Source organism: Pagrus pagrus, assembly GCF_965226575.1.
Source record: "Pagrus pagrus genome assembly, chromosome: 3".
Classification (NCBI taxonomy): domain Eukaryota; kingdom Metazoa; phylum Chordata; class Actinopteri; order Spariformes; family Sparidae; genus Pagrus; species Pagrus pagrus.
Genome location: NC_140187.1, coordinates 2,269,796 through 2,292,112, shown reverse-complemented (window position 1 = coordinate 2,292,112; position 22,317 = coordinate 2,269,796). Strand labels below are relative to the sequence as shown.

Here is a 22,317-nt window from a genome sequence, read left to right as displayed (position 1 = left end):
TTATTTTGCCCAATGACATTTTGAAAAGCATCGTCTGTCAAACATCAGATCTCCACACGATTATCTGTCCTTCGATAAGATGGTTTCAGTTTCAGGCCAGGGTCAGACTTTACTGTGACAAGATGGATTCACTGAGCTCAAATCTTCCAGATTAGCCGCAGTGTCAATGTCCAACCTTACATCAGACAGGTAGAACCGGGTTTCAGGACACATGGGGCTCTACAAACATTCAATGTTAGCATGCAGCCTTGAAAGTGAGAAGTAGAAGTGAGCTGTAGTTCAGTCCAGGACATCGTCTGTGAAAGTTACAGTGCAGCATGAAGAGAGCGAGTCCTCATCTGATCCCTACTTATAAAGACAGTGGGCAGTGATCACTTAGTCACGGAGGCCGTATCATATTAAAAAACACTTTAAATACCATCGTGTTGAGTTTAAAGCACTTACTGCGTGAGCTTACATCAACGCCAGGAGCACACACAGCAATCAAACACTGCAGAAGTTCAGAAGTCGTGGCTCAAAATATTAGTTAATGTGTTGGTTTCAACATTTAACACTCTGGTCTCAACATGACCTCTGACACCAGTGGGTGGGAAACATCTCAGCGCATCACTTTGGTTGGTGTGTTGAGAGCTCCTGAGGAAATGTTTCTACATGCTGAATGTGACTCTTTGTTCTCTCCTGGTTTTGGGATCAATCATGAAGGTCAGAGGTCTCTCGCTGGGAGCCTCCTCTCTACCTTCAGCACATCGTTTCTTCCTCCTCTCCTGCTTCATTTTTACTGCCGGCACTAATTACACTCTTTAGTTTTATTCCTATCCAACCTGCTGATGAGCTTGTGATAATCTGTCGTACACTGTAGTGCAGCTGTGCTTCGCTCTTCTTCTACCTTTATTTCCTCCCCTGGTTCGTCCTTCCACTCTCCTCGAGGAGTTTATCTTCTAACCCTCCCGTCTGTCCTCCTTTGTGCTGCTCTGTTCAGAGCTCTTTTGTTGTATTCTGCTCTGCTCATTGTTCTCGCTGCGAGCCGGAGAAAGGCTTGTGTAATTCCCACACGCAGCTCCGTGCAGCATCATAATGGGTCCGCTATAATTTCACACAGTGGTTCTGGATGATAAAATAACAGTGATTACATCACGACTGCAGCACTGTACAACTTCCTCCTTTTGTTTTTGTTTGATTCTTTGACAATGAGCATCTTTCTGACGGTCTGAGATGGAGACGTTTCAGCTGCGATGACATGAGGAACGTTAGCTCGCTGTGATCTGCTCGTCTTCAGTCTCTCCTCCTGTTAGGATGTTTTTATTCTGTTGCAGCTCGACCTGCTGAATTTCATATTGCTGCTGCTGGCTGATATTTTTGGAAGACTGTTCACATCTAGTTTAACTTCATAGTTATACGAACCGACAGCAACGTCCAAAAGACACACACGCTCTGTGTAGCAATAAATAACAGCATCACTTCTCTACCTGCAGCTCTGCTGCTGCTTTTCAACACACTGAGGTCAGTTTGAGCCTGGTCAGACGCTGTTTCACTGTCTCACTCGTCATCCTTCAGGTGAATATCGGCTTTATTGATACGTTTATTGGTTTATTCTGTTCATTTATAATTGAACTCTTACCTGAATGTCCCGTCTTGTCTTTTCTCTAACTCCAGTGTAATAAACTATAAATCACACTGGTAGCCGGACAGTTTCCACCTCTCTGATGAAAACATCAGATCAGTTACACGGTGACTCATTCAGCCTCAGTCTGAACAAACTCATGAACCTTTTCGATCAGTCCAAGTCGACATTTGTCATGACTCATGTTGACTCGCGAGCTTGCTCTCTGTAACTGGTTTTATTACCGTACTAACTGGAAGTAAGAAGATATTTTTCATGTTTGAAACAGTTTTAAAGTTGTGTATTTTTTTAATGTTTATCCCTGATTACATTAGGGACATTACAAACAGATTATCAGCCTGGTCAGTTATCGAAGTCCATATTCAATTTTGTAAATATAAAAATGTGCTACTTTGGCGAGTGTTGTGTGCCTGATGGCCGTTCTGGTCAGCTCACACTGGCTGTCTCAACACATGTAACGTCAATCGGAGATGATTTTTATTTTCGGTGATCATCCTGTTCTGTGTGAAACCAAAAGTGAACGCTGATTTATTCATTTGTTCCAATCCATAACCCTTTCCTAAACCTAACAGTTATTTTATCGTCTCCAACAAAACAAACTGCGACTGAAAACTGGGAACATTCGATTAAATACCTGAAAACAACACATTTAGTAAGTGTAATGGTAAAAACCTATAAAACAGGTCTGCATGAATGGCCAGATCATTATCTATTCATCCAACAGGACATGAGCCATTGAGCATCTTTATAATAAAGCACCAGAAGGTCTACTGCTCCTGAAGGTTGTTCTGCAGAAAACTCCAGTAAAACCACTCAAACGGTCTCACAAGGCTGATTATCACTTTTCATTCACTCAGACGTGAGGTCAAATACACAACGTGCGTTTCATGATGCAGTCGTCTCTCCGGCTGTAGTCAGCGCTCTGCCGTCTCACTCGATGTCCCGCCCACAACAATCTGATTGGTTACACTGTTATTCTGTGTCTCAGCTCCTCGGCCTCCTCGATGACTAATAACCAAAATCTGCCCTAAAAACAACTCGTAGCAGTCGATCCCTGTTCAGTAATATAAAGGCTAAAAATAACACCTGAATCTTTTGTACGGAGCCTCATGTGACGGCCTGTAGTTTGTGTTACATCATCAGGACAGTGTGTCCAGCTGATGATGATGTCCGGGCAGCAGAGGACACAACACGAGAGCAGCCACACTGTGCTGATCCATGTCTGAATGGACTGATGACCGTGACTAATGCACAGCAAGCACAGTCCCAAAGGCTCCACTAATAGTGTGTGTGTGTGTGTGTGTGTGTGTGTGTGTGTGTGTGTGTGTGTGTGAGTGTGTGTGTGAGTGTGTCTACATGTATGCGTGTGTGTTCTTTGTTTCCGACGTTCTGATTGGTCGAATATCTGCTGGAAAAGTGAGTGGACGGGCGGTCGGGCACAAACACATAGATGGCATTCAGGCGTGGTGTCACTGGGACTGTAAGACTAGAGGCACTGCTTCCTGTGTGTGTGTGTGTGTGTGTGTGTGTGTGTGTGTGTACACCTGGCTCATAACGCTTGGCAGACAGGTGTGTGTTCACTTTGGCAGAGTAGATCAGCAGTCACCTCACACACACACACACACACACATCGTCCTTCGCTGTCCTACTGTAGGAGGTGATCAGGGACACCAGAGAGGCAGTAACACACGCAAACACACACGCGCACGCACGCACGCACGCACGCACGCACACACACACACACACACACACACACACACACACACACACACACACACACACACACACACACACACACACACACACACACACACACACACACACACACACACACACACACACACACACACACACACACCGTCCTTCGCTGTCCTACTGTAGGAGGTGATCAGGGACACCAGAGAGGCAGTAACACACGCAAACACACACGCACACACACACACACACACACACACACACACACACACACACACACACACAGCAGCCCTGCAGCTGCTCTTCTTCTCTGCAGAGTGCAGTAGATCTAAAGGTCAGGGTCGGGGACACCCGGCGTCTCTGAAGACCTTCGTTAGCTGAACTTTAGCAGTTCAGAGTCGAGCTGATGAGAAACGTCAGTCAAGAGTTTTCACTTTAAAACAACGACGACTCTTCACGACAGCAGCGTCAGCTCAGCTTTCCTGTTCACGACAATGAGTCCTGCACACTGACTCACTGAGCATCACAACCCCAGTGACACTGAAATATAACTCAGTTCAAAAGGAACAGTTCGCCCAAATATCCAAAATTGAGCTTCCTCGAGCTCCTGCAACCTCTTCAGACGGGGCGTGCACTGATATTTTTAGCTCAGCAGCTACAGTGAAGAACAGTGTATACAACATCTTTTCAAATCAGATCTCGGGGCTTCTGCAGACTTGGATTACAGCCATTTTTTTGTATTTTCTTCAGTTTTAAATCAAGTCTCCAGCTGCTTCAGGTGTTTAGCAGAATGCTGCAACTCTGTTTTACTGTGAAGCTCCAGAAATGTTTTGTGGACTACGAGACTTCAGCTGACTTTATATTTTTGGATGAACTGCAGAAAAAGATGCTTGGTATAGTTTAGAATTATTCATTTCCCTGTAAGTTTACAGTGTCGGTGCACTACGATGTCATTTTAGACGATAAAGTTTAGTGATTATTGCAAAAAATGTTCATAGGTCTGCCAAAATATCGATAGATTTGAGTTCTTAATATCTGCACTTGCCCCCAAAACAGAGGACGGGTCAGGTTCTAGATCCCAAAGTGACGACTTCAAATAGTTTCTTTTGATCAACTAACAGTCCAAAACCCAGAGACTCTTCATTCACTCATATATTTTTGGCTAAAAAATGTTTGACATTCATCCTTGAGAAATTACTTAAACGATCAATCACTTATCATAGTTGAATTTCTTTTGATTAATCGACTAATCGTTGCAGCTACATGCAGGTGATCAGGATGCTCTGGATGGCTCAGTCGTAGAATCAGCCTTTGCTTTTAAAGTCCAAACCCTCTGATGGAGGCTCCTCTTGTCGAAGCAGGTCACTTAAATAAACCTATATGAGCTAATGCAAACCATGAATCCTGTCTACGTGACGTGTGTCAGTCAGATGTGTTTACTCATCTCTGTGGTCACTTATGAAGCCGTGGTTTGTGCTGCACTGGACTGATTCCTGTAACTCGGTCACGGTTCACACCGCTGTGACCGCAGCGTTCAGAAACACTGCTCCCTGACTGCGAGCTGCCCTCTCTGTGGCCCTGATGGTCCGAGTAATCTGAATACTGATGAACCTCAAAGTGTGAAGTTGTCTATAGTGCCGCTGGATTAGAGACGAGTCGGAGCAGGAAGGCATTTCCTCGGGGAGACATAGCGATTCGTTTCGACCAGCGAGCCTATTGTAGAGGAACCAGGTGATTAGAGTGGAACTAACAGGATTGGGCTGATGCCTCGCTGCTGGGAGAGAGAGGCAGAGGAGGAGGCGGCACACATCCACACTCACACAGCACAACAATGCATGCAAGGATCTGAAAGCATCCTGTGGCATGCCATCAGGAATAATTATAAGTCGGCTGTTTGCACACATCTCTGTCTCTCTTCTACACTCACACACTCACACAGTACTGGCTCAGTATGAACACTGACTGCTCAAAACTATTCAATTCTGACATAACGTGGTGCATTATGAAGAGTAATAATGTTAACGTGAAGGTTTGAATTAAAATTTACCACTGTAGAGATGAACGGGACATCCTTATGATTTTAGCATCTAACCTTCCTCTTGAGGAATAAACTGTGCTGCAGAGCGAGAGCAGCCAGCAGCAGCTTCTCTTTCCAACACATCTGCATTTCAGTTATTTGGATGTGTGAATATCTTCTTTATTAGCATCTAATTATTAAAAATGCTGTCGAGAAAGAACAAGAAAGAAATAACAGGATGTTTTTCATCAAAGACCCTTTGTGGCCATTCAATTACAGATTCCTGACTTTATGAGGTGCACTTGAATGCACCATGAAGCCCCTCTAGGCGCCCACATGCTTTGCTGCATAATGTGGTTGTTTACAGGGTGCCTCTGAATGCACCATTAAGCTCCTGTGTGTGTGACAGCAGTGGACAGATGGAGCACATCTGTAAATGACACCAAACGCTGTAGAGACTCAGTTTACACGACTGTTTTGGGACGGACATTTACCGCCCTGCAGCTCCTGCGATGTACTCGCCAATCCATAAATTGAATCACATTTGGATCGTGCGATTCTGGACGGTTTATCGCCGGGGAAAGGCAGAACGACAGATCGTTTTTACACTCCCACTCTTTTCTAGAGATCTTTTTCCAGGACTTTTTCAGTGAAGATCTAGCTGGTAGGACAGAGAGAGAGCGTGATTCACTAATATGTTCCTCAGTTAATTAATTCACAACCCAAATGCCTTTTTTCTCTTGTGAGTTTTAGTGTATAATTTATGGCTGCCTGATCGTCACCCGTCACCAGGAGTGGCTGGAAGTTTTGCTTTCATCAGTGAATATACAAAAGACAACATAAGACAACTCGCTGGTTTCCTTTTAAGAAAAATCTACGTTTTTATAATACTATACACTGTACTACTACTAACATACAGTACTGTATTGTGTAGTTTTGGGGAGTTTAAATAATGTTCCAGGAATCACAAGATTTTCCAGGACATTTTGCTTTTGGTGTAATTTGCCACGACAAAACACATCAGAACTGCTCAACTGGTCGATTTTCCAGGTTTTCCAGGACACGTGGAACCCCGTTTTGGGATTTTATTAATTGATATTGAATCATTCACATCAGGATCGATCGATCTTTTAAACTCCAATAATAACTAACAACAGTGCATGTTTGAGGTTTGCAACAGGTGTCTCATATCCAACATGAGGCAGGTGCTCCTGAACAGCACCTCTCTGAGTTTCACCCTGTAGCTTCGTTCCCTCCCGCTGCTCTGAAGCAGTGTTATGATAAGACTTTACAGTTGAAGTTGAATATGAACAGAGATTTAAAGACGATGTTTTATATCCTGACGTGTCGATCCGGCTCCGTCTGCTCTTCAGTGCCTCAGCTGCTGTACGTATGCAGGTGGGGTGAGTGCTTGATGTGCTGAGCTCTTTACCGCAGTGCTCTCAAGATTCCTGATATTTGCATGAGGAAACCTGAGCACCAACTTTCTCTTTCTTATTATCCCTGCTGTGCTGCATCCCATTGCCCTTGCTGTAACCTACAGAAATGAATGGCAGTGTGCCGCCCACAGCCGAGCTGTTATGCGAGTCCACTATAAGTCAAGGTTTTCTCTGGAGGTGCAGCCTTGGAAGCTCTCAGCAAGATCTGATTTTCACTTGCAAGAGAGGCTGTTTCTTCACAGTCGAGTCAACCTTAACCCTTTCTGTCCACCTAGAACAGCTTCTACCGACTGTGATACATCTCCCTTTTAAAATGCAGCAACTTAAATGCTGTCTGAGAAATGTTTTAAAGTGCTGCATACATTATGCATGTGTACAGTATATAGTACCAACTGCATAATATCATACAGCTGCATTAAAGGTCTTCATATATTTTAAGTGTATCTAATTATATAAAATATAAAATTAAATATGTGCATTAAACTATGATACAACTCAAGTTTCTATATATAGAAGATAAGCGGCTCTACTACACTGTGACTAAATGCTACAGTACATCTGGTCTGCTCTGCCACAGAGGAGGGCTACATGGAAACAATCTTCTTTTATCTCATGGTAACAATGTTGTACATTTATACATAGACTGTATGAGAGAAGAGCAGTTTGGCCTCATGGTCGTCGCCACCTTGGTTTTTTAGAGTCAAAAGAGACGACATTTGAACAGGAGGGTGGAGCTGTGGTGCAGTATCCTGATCCGACGCCTACATGGGACCATCGTTTATCAAATGAACGTCGAGCTGTAGTGAAAAAGACTTTAAACTAACGATCGTGACCATAAACTCATCTGGAAACTGTTTACCGAGGTAATAAATCCAGTGAGAAGTCATTTCCTCATTAGCTTACAGACAAAAGAAAAACAAACAGAAAATCAGCAGAGCAGATGATGTCTCTTATGTTAGTACGTCTCTTATGTGCAGCACAGAACACCCAGCAGGGAGCAGCTGGAGGAAACACTGCTGTCTAGATATAGTAAAGCCTCTTACGGACATACAGGGAAGGATGGAGCTGAATAGGAGGCTGGTGTGTCGAGGACGGTGAGACCGAGCGGGACAAAACACCAAAGAGGGTCTTTTTTTTAAAGACTACAGACCCAGAAGGGTTTTCAGCTCGTGATCCAGACACGGTGCTAAAATAAGAGAGGGATGGATATAAAGCTGTTTCTGCACACAGTGAGGAGGCTGCTCCCATTTAATGCTATCAGACTTACCTGATCACACTGCATTCAACATGATACTGCAGCGCTGATGACTTCCTGCTTTGTCTTTGCTCCTGAACAGCACAACTTCTTTTCTAAATCTACTCTTTAGACCTAATCAGACTCAATTTATTCATGTAAAAAGATGCTTATAAATTCATGAGCTGCATGAAATTGAGTTCTTCTAATCCATTTTCCACCGCCTGCTCCTGAACCTGTTATATAGGACACATACTGTACTGTATATAATAATAACTACAACCTGTGGTCATTAAAATGTATAGACCTGGACTGGCTGAGGGGCTCATTTCCCAGAGAGATTACCTGCTCAGTATCCTACACAGGAAGAACGGGAGGCAATTTGTGTGAAAGCATCGACCTGGTGGATACACTGAAGATTTCAATATGAGGTTTCCAAATGCAGCAGGGAGCGCTGATTGCATTTTATAGACTCAAATAAAGTTGTATTTTCTGAGGGGTAGACTGAGAGACATCATCCCTCACACCTGCGTGCTATGTGCTCTAAAAAACCGCTGTAGGTCCGACAGAAAACAAAACTGCTTCTCGACACGTCAGCACGGCGCGGCGAGGATCTGCATTTCCATCACAACGGGGCTTCAGCTGATGATGCTCTTGTCTTCTGCAGTGGTCTGCAGACACACCTCCTCCCTGCAGTACCAACAGTGAACCACCTCTAACAAAGCTCTGTTCATTCGGTGATGGACACGTTTCATTTCATATCAATGCTTCACAATAAAATCCCCCCGTTTATTCATTTAAAAGCTTTTATTATGAAGCAGTGTTGTTCTTTCACCAGCAGTCACAGCACAGCTTGACCAAAAGTGCCGAAGGAGAAGCCCCGAGCGCTCTGTTGGAAAATGACAAGGTTAATCCGACATTCACACTTCCACTTCTGCATGAAGTGGAAGTGTGAGCGTTGGATTGTTGGTTCTGAGAGTTTGCTGGAGGCTTCCTCCCCTTAAAAAAAGTTGAGGAGAGGGTTTCAGTCGCTGTTCGACTGTCTGACAGGCTCATGCGTCGAAGTAAACCGCCGCCTTAAAGTCGCTCTACAGCAGGTTATGTCGTCTTGGCCTTGACGGCACGTTTGCTTTGAAATGCTTCATGCTCTGCAGCTTCTGGTCGCGACAAACACATTTCTGTAAGCGCTTGTTTTTCATCCTAAGAGGGACTCAGCTTCAGTATTCAGGATTTTAAAACATCTTAATTTCAAGAATACTTTTAGAGGATGTGAGAAATGTGTGTTTTTTAACCTGACAACCGTGTGATCTCATCGACCGGAGCTCCGGGTCGTGTTTGCAACAAACAAAAATCACAGTTTATTTAATACTATACTTCAATGTCACGGTTGTTTGTTGGGAATCTTATGTTGCTGTTTTTTTCCACCATCAGACGGGCTGCTGAAGATGCTTATGTATGTCAGTGGCTGATTGACAGCTAACTTCCCACTCTTTGTTTTAAAAGCATCAAACTCAAATAGGAACGTTCACTTCAACAATGTCTGCCAGCGTCTGCCACCGTGTGAAGAATAAACTCTGCCGGAGAGTGAGAGCAGACATAAAAGATGAAGAGAAAAAGTAGAAACTAGTTAGGCAGAGCGTGCGAGGATAAAGAGAAGAAGTCTGCAATTTATTTACATAAGTCTCCTTCACATTAAGATTGCAGTCGGAGACGGTGGCGAGCTGTATAAATAACCCACTTCTCAACACCACTACGACAGAGAAGGACGGGAAGAAAGAGGGTGGGAGATTATGGAGAGAAAGAGAGAGAAAGTTTGAGGAGAAAGAAGTGAGCTGAAGAGCAGCAGCTGTCAGTCTCTCTTACCTTGACATTTGGCTTCCTCGTTGAGAATCCTCTGTACCATCCTGAAAGGAAACACAAACACGAGTGACTCAGACTGTCGAGCGAACACGGGTCTGGTGAAGACAGAAAAACGCTGATGACTCAGCAGGTTGAATATGCAAGGCGACTTTGGGCTCGAACATTTTTCAACAGGAACTTTTGCAAAAACAGAAAGAAAAGGAAGCTGAACGTTAACGGCTGCCTCGCAAAGCAGGAGAAACATTCAGCACCTGAAATCACATCATGTATTCAAACATGACCTGCGACACCACAGTCCAGCGCGGCACATTTGTTATGTGTCACAGAGATACAGTGATACTACTGAAATGTGTTCTCATCTCCGAGGAGCCCACATGTCCTCACCCCGACTCGTCACTACAGCAGCGTGGTCCATGGCTTTAAACATGATGCTCTACCTGCTGCTCTGTGGTCCCGTGGTGTACGTCCATACGACCATGTAGACTTCCACAGTAAAGGCTCTCATAGGCAAAAATATTTAATATACAACCTCCAGTTACACCTTCAAAATAAATCGTGCTGAATGCTTTGACTCTTATTAATGTCTTCAAATGGCAACGATTTTACCTAACTTAGGAAAAGATCATTCTTTGTGATGTAACTTACCGTCATCACTTACGTACGTTCACTTACTTACATTACATAAAGTCAGGCCATTACGTCAAAGTTACAAGTTACATGTAAGCTTGTTAGTCTGTTCCCAGTGAGCAAAGAGTGGTCTAGATCACGTCTTTTAGACATCATTTATGGACATCCAAGTTGTCTAAAAGACGTCCTCTGGGGAGCCAGAATGAAAGTTTTTTATACGTCTTTTCTGGACATTGTATAGACGTTTATACATCGTTTATCGACTAATTCTGGCTGTCAGTGGACGTCCAGATCATAGCCAGGCCATGATCTAGACGTCCACTGACATCCAGAGTTAGTTGAGAATAGACGTTCATACTGGCTATAATGATCACACACATTATCCTGTTTCATGGTTTGTTCAGTAAACTTTTAAAAACAAAACATGGACTACAGAGCTTTCTGAGAGCAGAGGCCAACTATATGCTTAATCCATAGGTGAAGAGGCCATCTTCAAGAAAATGATGACATTTTCATAAAGTGCAGTCAGGTCAGTGCTCACTTCAACAAAGGTCTAAGGTGAAGGGTTAGGGTTGGTTAACTCTGGGCTGCCCCTCAGACAATCAAGACATTCGCACCCTCTCAGCACTAAAGGCTTCAACTAGAGCCCTTTTTTTTGTTGCAAGTATCTGTTTGAGTCCAGTTTGGCATCATGTCAGTGTACCAAATGAGCTGAGTGGTTCCTGTTTGCTTCAGTATCAAAGCAATCCAGTGATAGTTATCTGTACATCTCTTTTCCTGATTTCTAAAGAGGATTTATGGGCGTTTATTTTGATATAGAAACTCGATAACTCAAACATCATTTGCAGAAATCTGTCCCGGGTCAACCCTCACTGTCCAGAGTCAGAACCAGATAGATGACAAACACTGGCATCCGGGTTCATGCACCCTTAAAACGGTGTGTGAGCCAGTGAGCCTGTCCTCCTCCTGCGACTCTCACAGGGCACAACAGCTCTTTCCACATGGACGCACATTCATCATCTGCGTCTGCGGAGTAGAAAGCTGTCATGAAAGTTGACTCAAGTCGAAGTCGAACCTTGACGGCTGAAGATGACGTGTATCAAGGGACTAAATATGCAGGCAGAGCTCCCAGACGTCTCCTCAAACTGCAGGGACGTCGTTCGTCTCCATCAGAGTGGAAAGAAAAGAGATTGCGTCTCCGGCTCGGGCGACCACTGTCTGTCAGTGACAGAGTGAAGCGACAGAGACGTTCGTCCAGATCAAAATGACGCAGATTATTACTCTGACGTTCTCAGACGACCACAGAGGGAAGGACTACTTATTATACTTTAATCAGAGTTGACAATATGCTGACTTTATTTGACTCGACACGACATCCATCTTGTTGCTCGCTCCATAACGAACACATTGTTACAGATGTGTAAAGAGGTTTCCTAAAAACTAAAAACCTGCTCCTTATTAAACATTGAACATGTTCAGTGACACCAGCACTTCAGCCGGATGCTTCAGATTCACTCTCATCTTATCGTCTTACAAAATCGTGACGTCCTTCTTCTCCGCAGTTCTACATAATCTGATATGAATATGGAGATGGAGGCTTAATTGGCCAGTTAATTAATAACCAATCAAGATCCATTCATCACCCTCGTTAAGACGGCTGTGTTTACTCCCCAGCCTCTCATCTATATGGAAATCAGACTGGGGCTGGACCAGCAGTGTCTAGGCCTATTTGTAAGGGTTGAAATGAGGGCGTGTGTGTGTCCGTGTGTGTGTGTGTGTGTAAGAGATGACAGAAACACAAAAGAGGACAGAAACACATGAATTTGTATGTGCGACTGTGTGAACGATTATTCTATATTTGTGCGCGTGCCGATGACAGAGCAGGTGTTTGTGTGGGTCGTCGGTGTGCACGCAGGTGCATGTATGCACCTAATTTGTCCGTTGTCAAACAGCCTTTCTCTGAAGAAGAATAATCATCTCGCCTCCCGTATCCAAACAGCTCACTAAGTGGTTATTAGAATAATCATTTAGCACCGTTATCAAAATAATTCAAAACAATAATGAGTGTAAATCATTTCCGAGTGGGAGGCAGAGCGCGAGGAGCCACTTCTGTGGAGTTGATGCGGGTTCAGGCCGAGCTCATTATGGTGCAGCATTATACGGTGAATACAGGTTTCCATCACATGAGCCAAGCACGAGTCTTAAATGATGCTTTATGTCCGTGTCGAACACATCTCCAGCTCGCTCCTGGAGAAAAGGATTGCTTGTTGACGCAGGAAAAGAGCCCAGGAGGGAGTGTTTCATTGTAATTACAGTGATGACAGCGATTCAGTGGAGGTGTGAACTGCAGCTGAGCCACGAGCCCTCACAGCTGTTCAGCTTATAACACTGCTAATGCACAGGTATCGATCGACCTGCGTCCAATCAATAAACTGTGCAAACTGACCTTAAAGGACAACACAATTCATACTGTTTGACTTTGTTTATATGTGGCGGACCCTGCCACCTTTCTAGCTTCAAACAGTGTTCTGGGACCTTATTTTCCTCTGAGAACAGTTTGTTGGAAAAAAAAATACATATTTCTCAGTTTGTATTATCACGTCATTAATATTGTAAATATTAAAATTCTGAGTCTGAATTTCTTCTCCAAAACTACGTAGTGGCCCTTTAATTAACATCAGGACAGACAGTTAACCAGCACCACGGTTACAACTGAAGAGTGTTTAGGACGCTGTCAGACTGTCTGTCCTTCAGTCACTTCTGGGTGTAAAAAAGTTATTTTTTGGAAAAGTAAACTCGCCTGCTGGTTCTGAAACGCTCCGCCGCTCCGGGCTGACACCTCAGAGTCAATGTCCAGGCACCAGCTAAAGCTTAACCCGGACAAGACAGAGCTTATGTTCCTGTCCTGACCCGTCCTTCACCGCTGACAACATCTCTGTGTCGCCCCACTGAGACGGCAAATAACTCTGGACTGACCTCGGATATCCATCGGTCAGTCTCTGCACACATCGCAGCAGCTCCTCCTGTTGACTCCTCCAGTGAAGCATCGACTCCTCCAGGTGTTTGTCATCTGCCACCTGATTACTGCAGCTCCCTCCTCACCAGAGCTCCTGTGACTCCCAAAACCTTTCCCAAAGTTTTCCCTCCTCTCCTCTGATCACTACACTTTATGATCTATATCTTTTTAAATGAGCAATGTAAATATCATATAGTTAGTGAGTAAAATTAACAATCTGCATTAAAAATGTTAGGAAATTAATTCTATGTATAAAGTCAGTGAAAGGTGATGAAATTCTGGTCGAGGACGCACAAATCTCTCCTCGTTGACTCTCTTTATAACTTGTACTTGTACGTCGTTCGCTCCTCTTCAGTACCAGAGAGAGGAGACTCTTCAGTGCATTCAGCTGAGTTACACACAACCACCCAACAGGTGGGAGCAGAGAGCGAGAGGCTCTGTGGACCTGGTCAGCTGGACATCAAGACAGAGGACGACTGCATGGTCTTTGTCAAGGAGCTGGTTTAACAGGAGTCTTGGCTCCTGCGTGCAGTGATGCCTTCAGAGGTGAGACTGATTTAAAGTACTTTCCAGAAAAGTTTGACACACTGTTTTCAGTCCTGGTCCGACTTTCACCTTACACAAGTGTGATGTGGTAACTGGAAGCGCGCTCAACACCGACCCGGAAATCACCGGCCACCACATTAAAAAACTACGGAAACCCTGAGGGACTTTTTTTTCTGTTGATCCATTTTCTGAGTCTGATCTAAAGTATTTCCTCTCCTGTGTTGACTGGTGGAAAATAAAAAGTTGTGCCAGGATAATCTTTCTTCTTTCCTAAGTTCCTTATTTTTATTCACAGAAACTTTTCTCATCTGTGAAACCACAGAAAAAAAAATCCATCTAAAAAAATAAATAATCTGACTCGGTTCCACACGAAAACAGTTTTTATTTATATGTTTAAATGTTTTATGATTATATTTTCTCACAGATGGAAAATTAAGGAACTTTTTGATCCTGCCAAAACGTTTTATTTTGTTTATTTTAAGTCATAGAAACAGGAGAGAAAATGATTTAAATTATCAGAGAGTAGATCACCAGAAAACAGAAAACAAAAAAACTCTCGTGCTCCTCAGGGCTTCGGTAAAAAACTGACTTTACAACTAAATCAGACTGAATTTGCTGCAGAAGTGAATTCATGTTGTTTTACAGCAACACAATTGTTTCCTGTTACGATGAACTAGATTAAAGATCTGTATATTTTATGGATCTATAGCAGATAGAAGCTCTCGTGTCGTCCACATCAGCAGTCCGTCAGGTCCTCTTCACTGCCTGGTTTCATATTCAGCTGTTTACTGACAGCCAGCTCTCTGCTGGACACCAACAACAGCAGCGGCCTGCTGGAGAAGATTTGTTGCAGCTGAAAAGCCTCTCCAAAATAATGAGCGGCTGTTCTTAGCTCTGACTATGGACACTTCAGTAATGCTGACAGTACCAACAGTCACAGTCTCACACTTCAAACTGCTGCGACGCCCTTAATCGAAGTCTAATGCTTTCTCAAGTGTTATGACTGTAATCTTTAAGAATGGATCTTGGGGATTGCGCTCCTGCAGCCCGGCTGCCATCTCCATATCACCGTCATTACAAGCATTGAGTTTCTGTCTGAGGAGGATCATTTGGCATTAAAGCAGACGAGAGCAGGCAGCAGAGCAGGAGACAGGACGACACTTTCAGGAAAGCTTTTCCTTCAACGCTCTTTCAGGATCAAAGCTCTGCAGGATTTCTGCAGCACTGGCAATGATGACAAACACACACACACACACACACACACACACACACACACACACACACACACACACACACACACACACACACACACACACACCTGAGCCGTCCCCAGTAAACTGGTCTTAATTCTGAATTGTGTCCCAGGCAGCAGTGGTCTCTGTCAGGCTGTACTCGACGCTCCAATTCATTGATAACGTTGACATTCAGATTTTAAATCGACATTCGAAGGCTGTGCAGCTGTTTTGTTGCATGTCTTTTTCAGCGAGTCTGGAGAAACATAGTTGAGCTGTTGAGTCTCATCTTCTCTGTGGTCATCAGGTTTTACTCACTGTGACAAGGAAGGAGCAGATGAGTCTCAACAATTAACGTTCTCCAAAATCACTGACTCCAGCTCCAGCGGGACAGTGTAGCTCCATAAACCACATTTATAAAACCACAATAACAAAAACATCTACGCTTTGTTTGAAACAACTCAAGATATTTCATACAGTGCTAACAGACTTTCATTAATTCCCTGGAGACTTACACTAACCCTGACCTCAACCACTGACCCGGAAATCAGCTGAAACGTGTCCCTGAAAGCAGCCGGCGTTATCTTTGCAAGCTGCGTGCAATGCATTCTGGTAGCTTCCAGACGATCCACCATGTTGGTTTGGTTTGACATCCTGGAGCAGGCAGCTGGTTGGTTTTTACATGGGTTGTCGGAGGGTGTAGCTTGTTTTGGTCAAGTGTCCAATGCTGGGAAGCGTCGCGTCCCTTTGCATCAAACGACGCCCCGGTGGACACGTCTCGGGGCGGGGGGGTTTGTGGCGTCCTCCTCACAAAATTACTGGATTATTACTTACATAAATTACTACAACCGACTACAAGCTCAGATCTGGGAGAAGTCTCATATTAATTTGACACAGTCCTAAGTGGTTTTCTGTTTCATCACGACTGCTACAGAACATTTTTTAAATCATGTTTGCCTCAATACAGCAAATAACTACTAATTACACAAGCAAACATTCTCTCATAAACATCTCCTCTGAAGCACCGGCTCTTTGTTTGGACGGTGTCAGAACGTGAACATGTTTTTGCACGTTCAGATAATGACAGAATCTGGGAAATCTTGAAATTGCCACGGGGATCTTGGACAAAAGTTAACCGTGGCCTGATAATCGTGTGTGTTAAGGAGAAAGCTGTGATGCCAGCTGATGTCACAGGGGCTCAGATAATAGCTCCCGTCCTCCGCTGGCAGGGTCGCATTTGATAACCAGAGCAAATTAGATGCAATGAACTGAGCTCAGGGCTGAATATGAGGCTGGTCAATAGAAGGAGGCCAGAACAGAGAAGAAGAGTCATGTCGTTCTCTCTTTTCCCCGTCAGCTGAACACTTCCCCCTCTCCCTCTCTCTCTGTCTCTCTCTCTCTGTGTCTCTGTCTCTCTCCCTCGTGGGTAAAGAAAAGAGCCAATCGGCCGTCGGCACTGGATCGATGGCAGCGGCCTGCCCAGCTGTGGCTAATGAAGCACATACTCACTCATTATCAGCAGAAGACAACACTTCCTGGCTTCACACACATCCTGGCTGGAGTTGCTAATTTCTGTGAGTTAAAGTAGGAATAACAATGGGAGTAGCATCGACTAATAACCCGGGCTCTCCTCCAGGCCTGCGGGAGGCTATTACAGGCTATTTGCACTCATTATTGGAGACAACTCCGGCTTCTCTGCTCTGTTTTTACTGAGAGCATTTGTGACAACACAAAATCTGCTGAAATGCTCCTCGATTCATTACAGTTTCAGACTCGACTACATCTACAGGCACTCAGGAATGATGCAGGAGCAGTTGGTAGCAAAAGAAGCACCACTTTTACAGCAGCTAGAGTCTTCAAAGGTAACCATCTTCAGAAATATGACTGAGGAGGAACAAAACTGCATTTCTGTCTAACCCTGCAGGATGTTTACCGATAGAAGTGACGCTTCAGTGACGTTCTAGTGCTGTTGAACAATGATCAAGGACATCATTGCTGTTCGTATCAAACATCCACCCCCACAGTATCTCATGGAGCTATTCATCAAGTCTTACCTTCACATTTTTCCAGAATCTGAACCGTCTCTCCCACCTCCAGAGCCAAACCCTGAGTCACCGAGCCCCGGAAGTTGCAGATCACTGTGGAGAAAGAGAGAGAGGAGAAGATGAGACGCTGCCCTGAGACTAGTGGGACGTATTAGCGACTCAAACAAACAGCTGCAATGTGAGTTTGGTTTCTGAATGGAAACCTCGATATAATTTTTAATGCTTGAATAAAGGAACTCTAAAACCATTTTTAATTTGTAAACACAAACAAACCACGTGAACACCGGAGCTGTGCCGTCATCGGCCTGCATCCCCTCCACCGTCACCGTGTGCCCGTCCGGTGACAGCAGCATGACGTCAGCATCAGAGCCTGACTGAACACGTCCAGTCCTGCTGTACCGGGCACTGGTGATGTGAGTGATGCTCATGACTGCACCGGTGCACCCAGAAAACAACAGACCTCAGAGCTTCTTCCAGAGTTACAGTCGCTGTAAGTCACTCTGCGCAGGACTGAAATGTAAAATATGGAAATTTCACCGAGGGTAAGAAGCGTTGCGTCAAAAGACCGTACTTTAATTATCTATTTAACTTTATGCTGCTTAAAGGCTACTCTGTTATTTTCCAACCTGGTCCATATCTTCTCATGTTTTTGTGTCTTCCATCCCTTTTCAAACAAAGCCAACCAAGTTCTGGTTCTGGGCTGGTTCAACCTGCAAATCTTGCAGAGTCACATCATTCAGTTCCTGTGTTCCTCTCTGATTTTCTGAGAACAGCTGATGGACTACATCCACTCTTCATGTTGCTCCTGACTTTGCATGCCTACACTGACATCTGAAACAGAACTGGTCCGCGGACCGCTGTCGTTTCAATTTGACATCCGTTGTGAAAATCTTTAGTTTATATAGCGCGCTGCACTAGCTCTGGTTTTTAAAAATGGCGGTCATAAGCAGTTTGAGTTGGTTCAACTTTGGGCACAGCGCAAAATCGTTTCTGTCTGAAGGCCCATAATCCCTCCGGGCTACCTCACACCGTTAAAGTACGTCCAGATACAGAGCTTGTTCTCGGCTCTGACCGGCTCAGATTTCTATTCTTCGTGTGTGACACGTTATGGAAACGATCCCTGAAGAGAGTCAGGCGTCTTCTCGCCACAGCCACCAGACTCTGTCTGCAGAAAAGTTATTTTATCATTTTAAAACACACTTCATTCAAACACGACCAAACCAAAACCATCTTCATGTTGATGAAGGTTCTCAGTCATCCAGGTCGTGGTCATAAAGTGCTGTATCGTAGGCAACTGGACTTGTTTCAGTTTCTTGAAGACGTTTCACCTCTCTGGCGTCTGGCGTGGTTGAAATAAATCCCTAATCCATCACATAATGTGAAATATTCGGCTCTACACAGTGTTTTCTCTCGCTGCTTCTGGTGCTTCTCACATCCAACGCGGTGGATTAAGAATTTGTTTCCAACCAAATCAGAGATGCTGATCGTTTGAACAGTGGAGAGACGGGCCGAGATGGTTCTGCTACGTTTCATAATGTTTTTTGTGGAGTCTTGAATGAATTGTGTTTTACAATGACACAATGAAAATTACCTTTTTTTTTTAAATGGAGTCTGGTGGGTTTGACGGCTGTTTCTAAGAAAGAAGCTTTTCACGTCTCATAAGCAATAATGTATATACTGTAACACAGTGAATAATTAGATTTGGGTTTTTTGAAGAGCCTTCTGAATATCTGTTAAACAACATAACGAGTATTAACCTTCATATTCCTCCACACTTCTAAAGTCACATTTCAGGGTCTTACTTTCTGAACCATTAAAGACATCATAAGGATTTAATCAGCAGCAACTTTTTACATATTAAAAATGAATGCAAATGACTTAGACATGTGAAAAGTGCTGGTTTGCCTTCGGGACAAAGTTTTATCTGACTCCCTGCTGTGTTCAGGTCCTGTATGAAGTCTATGAAGAGGTGAACTTGGGCCGCGGCTGCAGTCTGTTCTGAACGGACCGGACCTGAGCTCTCTGTCTGATCGGTCTTTGTTAACTTGCTGTTTGGATCGAGTCGGTGCATCTGAGGTCACTGGGGTCTGTTTCTGCTGTTACTCTCTCTCTCTCTCAGGCTGTGGTGAATCAACCTTGAAGACAAAGACAACTTTATGACCAGGATGTGGTCACGCTGCTCGAGGCCTCATGACAGTCGTGTCTGTCGTCAGTAACACTCTCTATTAACGTCTATTTATAGTGTTCGGCTGTTGTTGCAACTGTCACTTTAATAGTTTACAAATCCAGACAAATCCCCGGTATTAATATTATTATTATTATCAAGGTTGAATGTTTCGGATGTGTGACTGGTGTTCACTTTGTCTCCGACACTCTGCGTCTCAATCCAAAGTGTCAGCGCTGCTATCTCGCCCAGCAGTCCACAGGCTTGTCACAGTTTTGTACATTTATATAATTGATTTTTTGAGAGAAAAAGTAAAAGACGTGGCCAAGAAATATTCTCCTGAGATGCAGAATGAGTCACATCCTGCAGGATGCTGCTGAAGCCAGTTTATGTAAGATGAAATGATGTTTTAGTTATTCACAGAAGTAAAATAAAATCCTGATAAGTCATTTTGATATTTCTCGACTGACAGAACATGAAACATCAGGATCTTGAAGGATTTTATATTTTCTGCACTGACGACAAAAACACAACACAATGCGTGTATGAATAAACGCTGCAGGTTTTCAGGAAATCAGACCCCATCTTTGACCCCATTAACCATAAACTGTTGGCTTTGTGTGTTGTAGTTTCCTTTATTTGTGGCAGGGTCCGCCACTCATGCACAAGAGATTCACAAGGTTGCTGCCATCGAGGTTCGATACCCAGCCCCGGTCACAATGTATCCGTCACTGATGTCGGCAGCGACAGGGATGAGTCAGAAAAGTCAGTTTGTCAATTTTTGAATCAGTTGTGAATATTTGAGAGAAACTGAAGAGTCCGGAGCAGCGACGCTTACAAACCTCCTGAGTGACCGGACACACTCCTCTTACTGTGTCAGATTGTTACAGTTACAATTATTGTTGACTTTAATAAAGTCAGTGTGTCCGGCTGCGCTGTAAATACAACAACAACTTCTCTGTATGAAACACAACGGCTGATACGATCAGTAATAAGATGAACGGAAATCTGAAGGATCAAAACTTTGACATAAAATAAATCTGTGTACTACAGTGTAATGCAGTCCTGCTGTTAGCTTGCTGTGTATGTAACACACACACATAAATGAGCGGCTGATTGCAGTGTGACTCTGGCAGCGAGGACACACACCTCACACCTCGAGGCGGCCGGATCGTTTGCATCTGTCTGAGTCTGTCGTCTCTCTGTCGCTGTCACCATCCATCTCTGTATCAGCGACGCCGCTCTCTCTCTCTCTGTCATTGTCACGTCTGTCTCTCTGTCAGTCAGGCTCTGGCTCTCCATTATTAACACCGTTCAGTGTGGCATCGTCACCGCTTTGGATGCTGTCGCTGACATCTCTCCCTCCCTCTCTGCCTCATTTGTTCACTGTAACTCGCTGTCACGGCCGTCACTCCGTCATCGTCACCGTCCTTGTCAGTCTGTCATGTGTTTGATGCGACTGTCAGAGACCCTGCTCGCTCTCACTCCGTCTTGCTCTCTGGACTTGTGCTCGGACAGGTTTGTCCATGAGGAGGTGAATGCAGCGAGATGGATGTGACACAGAGCTCAAGAGTTCAAGAGGAAACATGAAATGTGTCCGACACACCTGTGATGATGCTAAAGATCTCTTCTAGTTCTCTGTTGGAAAAACATTAAAAAACTAAACTTAAGTTGAACAATTACCTCAAAGTCACCCCATACGTACTGAGTTAGGTTCAAACGTTCAACACATGGATGATATTAAGAGCTCACAGCTGTGGCTGCTGCTGTTGGAGACACGTTTGCACCAGAGTCAGAACAAACATAATCTAATAGCTTAAACAGAGACAATACAGGTGAAAACACCTTTAAAGAGCCAACCTGTGAGATAGGTGATTGTTGAGTCTCACACTCTGATGCGTTGGGTTTGTAGGTCGTGCAGCCATCGACCCAGTGTGTCAATATTTGAGGAGTCGGAGGCTTTAATGCACCGGTCAGTGTTGAATCACTGGGGCTGTTTTCCTTCCATAACTTTCAGACTAGTGGAAAGTTCATGTCTAAAATACATTCAGGTTTATTTTAGTTCAGATGATCTGTTCTGGAAGTGGGCAGAAAGTGTGTACTTAACAAGATGATGCTCCATTTGCATATTTAAACACAAAATCTCAGAAAAATTGTTACACAAAAAATAATTGTCTTAATGTACAGTAAGTGATCGACTGGGGAAGTTGTGCGCGAACGGCCCTGCCTGATGTGCGACACTCGTTCCTGCACTGAAAATGGACAAAATGATGATCACAGTACTGATAAGTATTTTTCCTAATGGCAGTGAGGAATCGAAGTCTCTCCAGCTTAGAGATGAAAATGATATTACACTGGAGTCAATATTAATGAAAATGTTCGATGTGTGTTTCAGATTCAACCACTATCCTGACCAGCCTCTGTGGACCAGCCTGTAATCCCTGAACGATCTGATTTAGATTATTATTTGTTACACAGAGTGTTTCTATAAATATGATACTCACGTCAAAATAAAACCTGTGACCTTAAAAGAGACGACGGTGGAGACAAATCTATAAAACACATCATGTTCCCAACAGTTTACCTCAAACTTCTGGATCTGTTGGTTCACTTTGTGCTGAGAAATTATTTAATTATTGTTTTCCTCTACCTCGAGTGAGACACACACACACACACACACACACACACACACAGTGAGCACACAGGGATTAGCATTGCTCTGCCTGGCTGGTATTGGCATTTAGTTTATCCAGTGGATCGGGTCAATAGTCTGACAAATGACTCACATCTGTTCGGCCCGCCACAGCACTTAGCCTGTGGC

General features: G+C 44.0%; 1 protein-coding gene across 5 annotated transcripts in view; it reads right to left on the bottom strand.

Moving 5' to 3' along the window:
* Positions 1-22,317, bottom strand: part of LOC311255343 (dedicator of cytokinesis protein 3-like) — a 190,590-nt gene that overhangs the window by 107,029 nt on the left and 61,244 nt on the right. For all 5 annotated transcript variants that reach the window (XM_084349745.1, XM_084349746.1, XM_084349747.1 and 2 more), the window contains exons 2-3: positions 17,342-17,425; positions 9,870-9,910 (exon numbers count right to left, since the gene is read on the bottom strand). In XM_084349745.1, the coding sequence (XP_084205871.1) occupies positions 9,870-9,910; positions 17,342-17,425 (125 nt within the window). The remainder of the gene's footprint in view (positions 1-9,869; positions 9,911-17,341; positions 17,426-22,317) is intronic.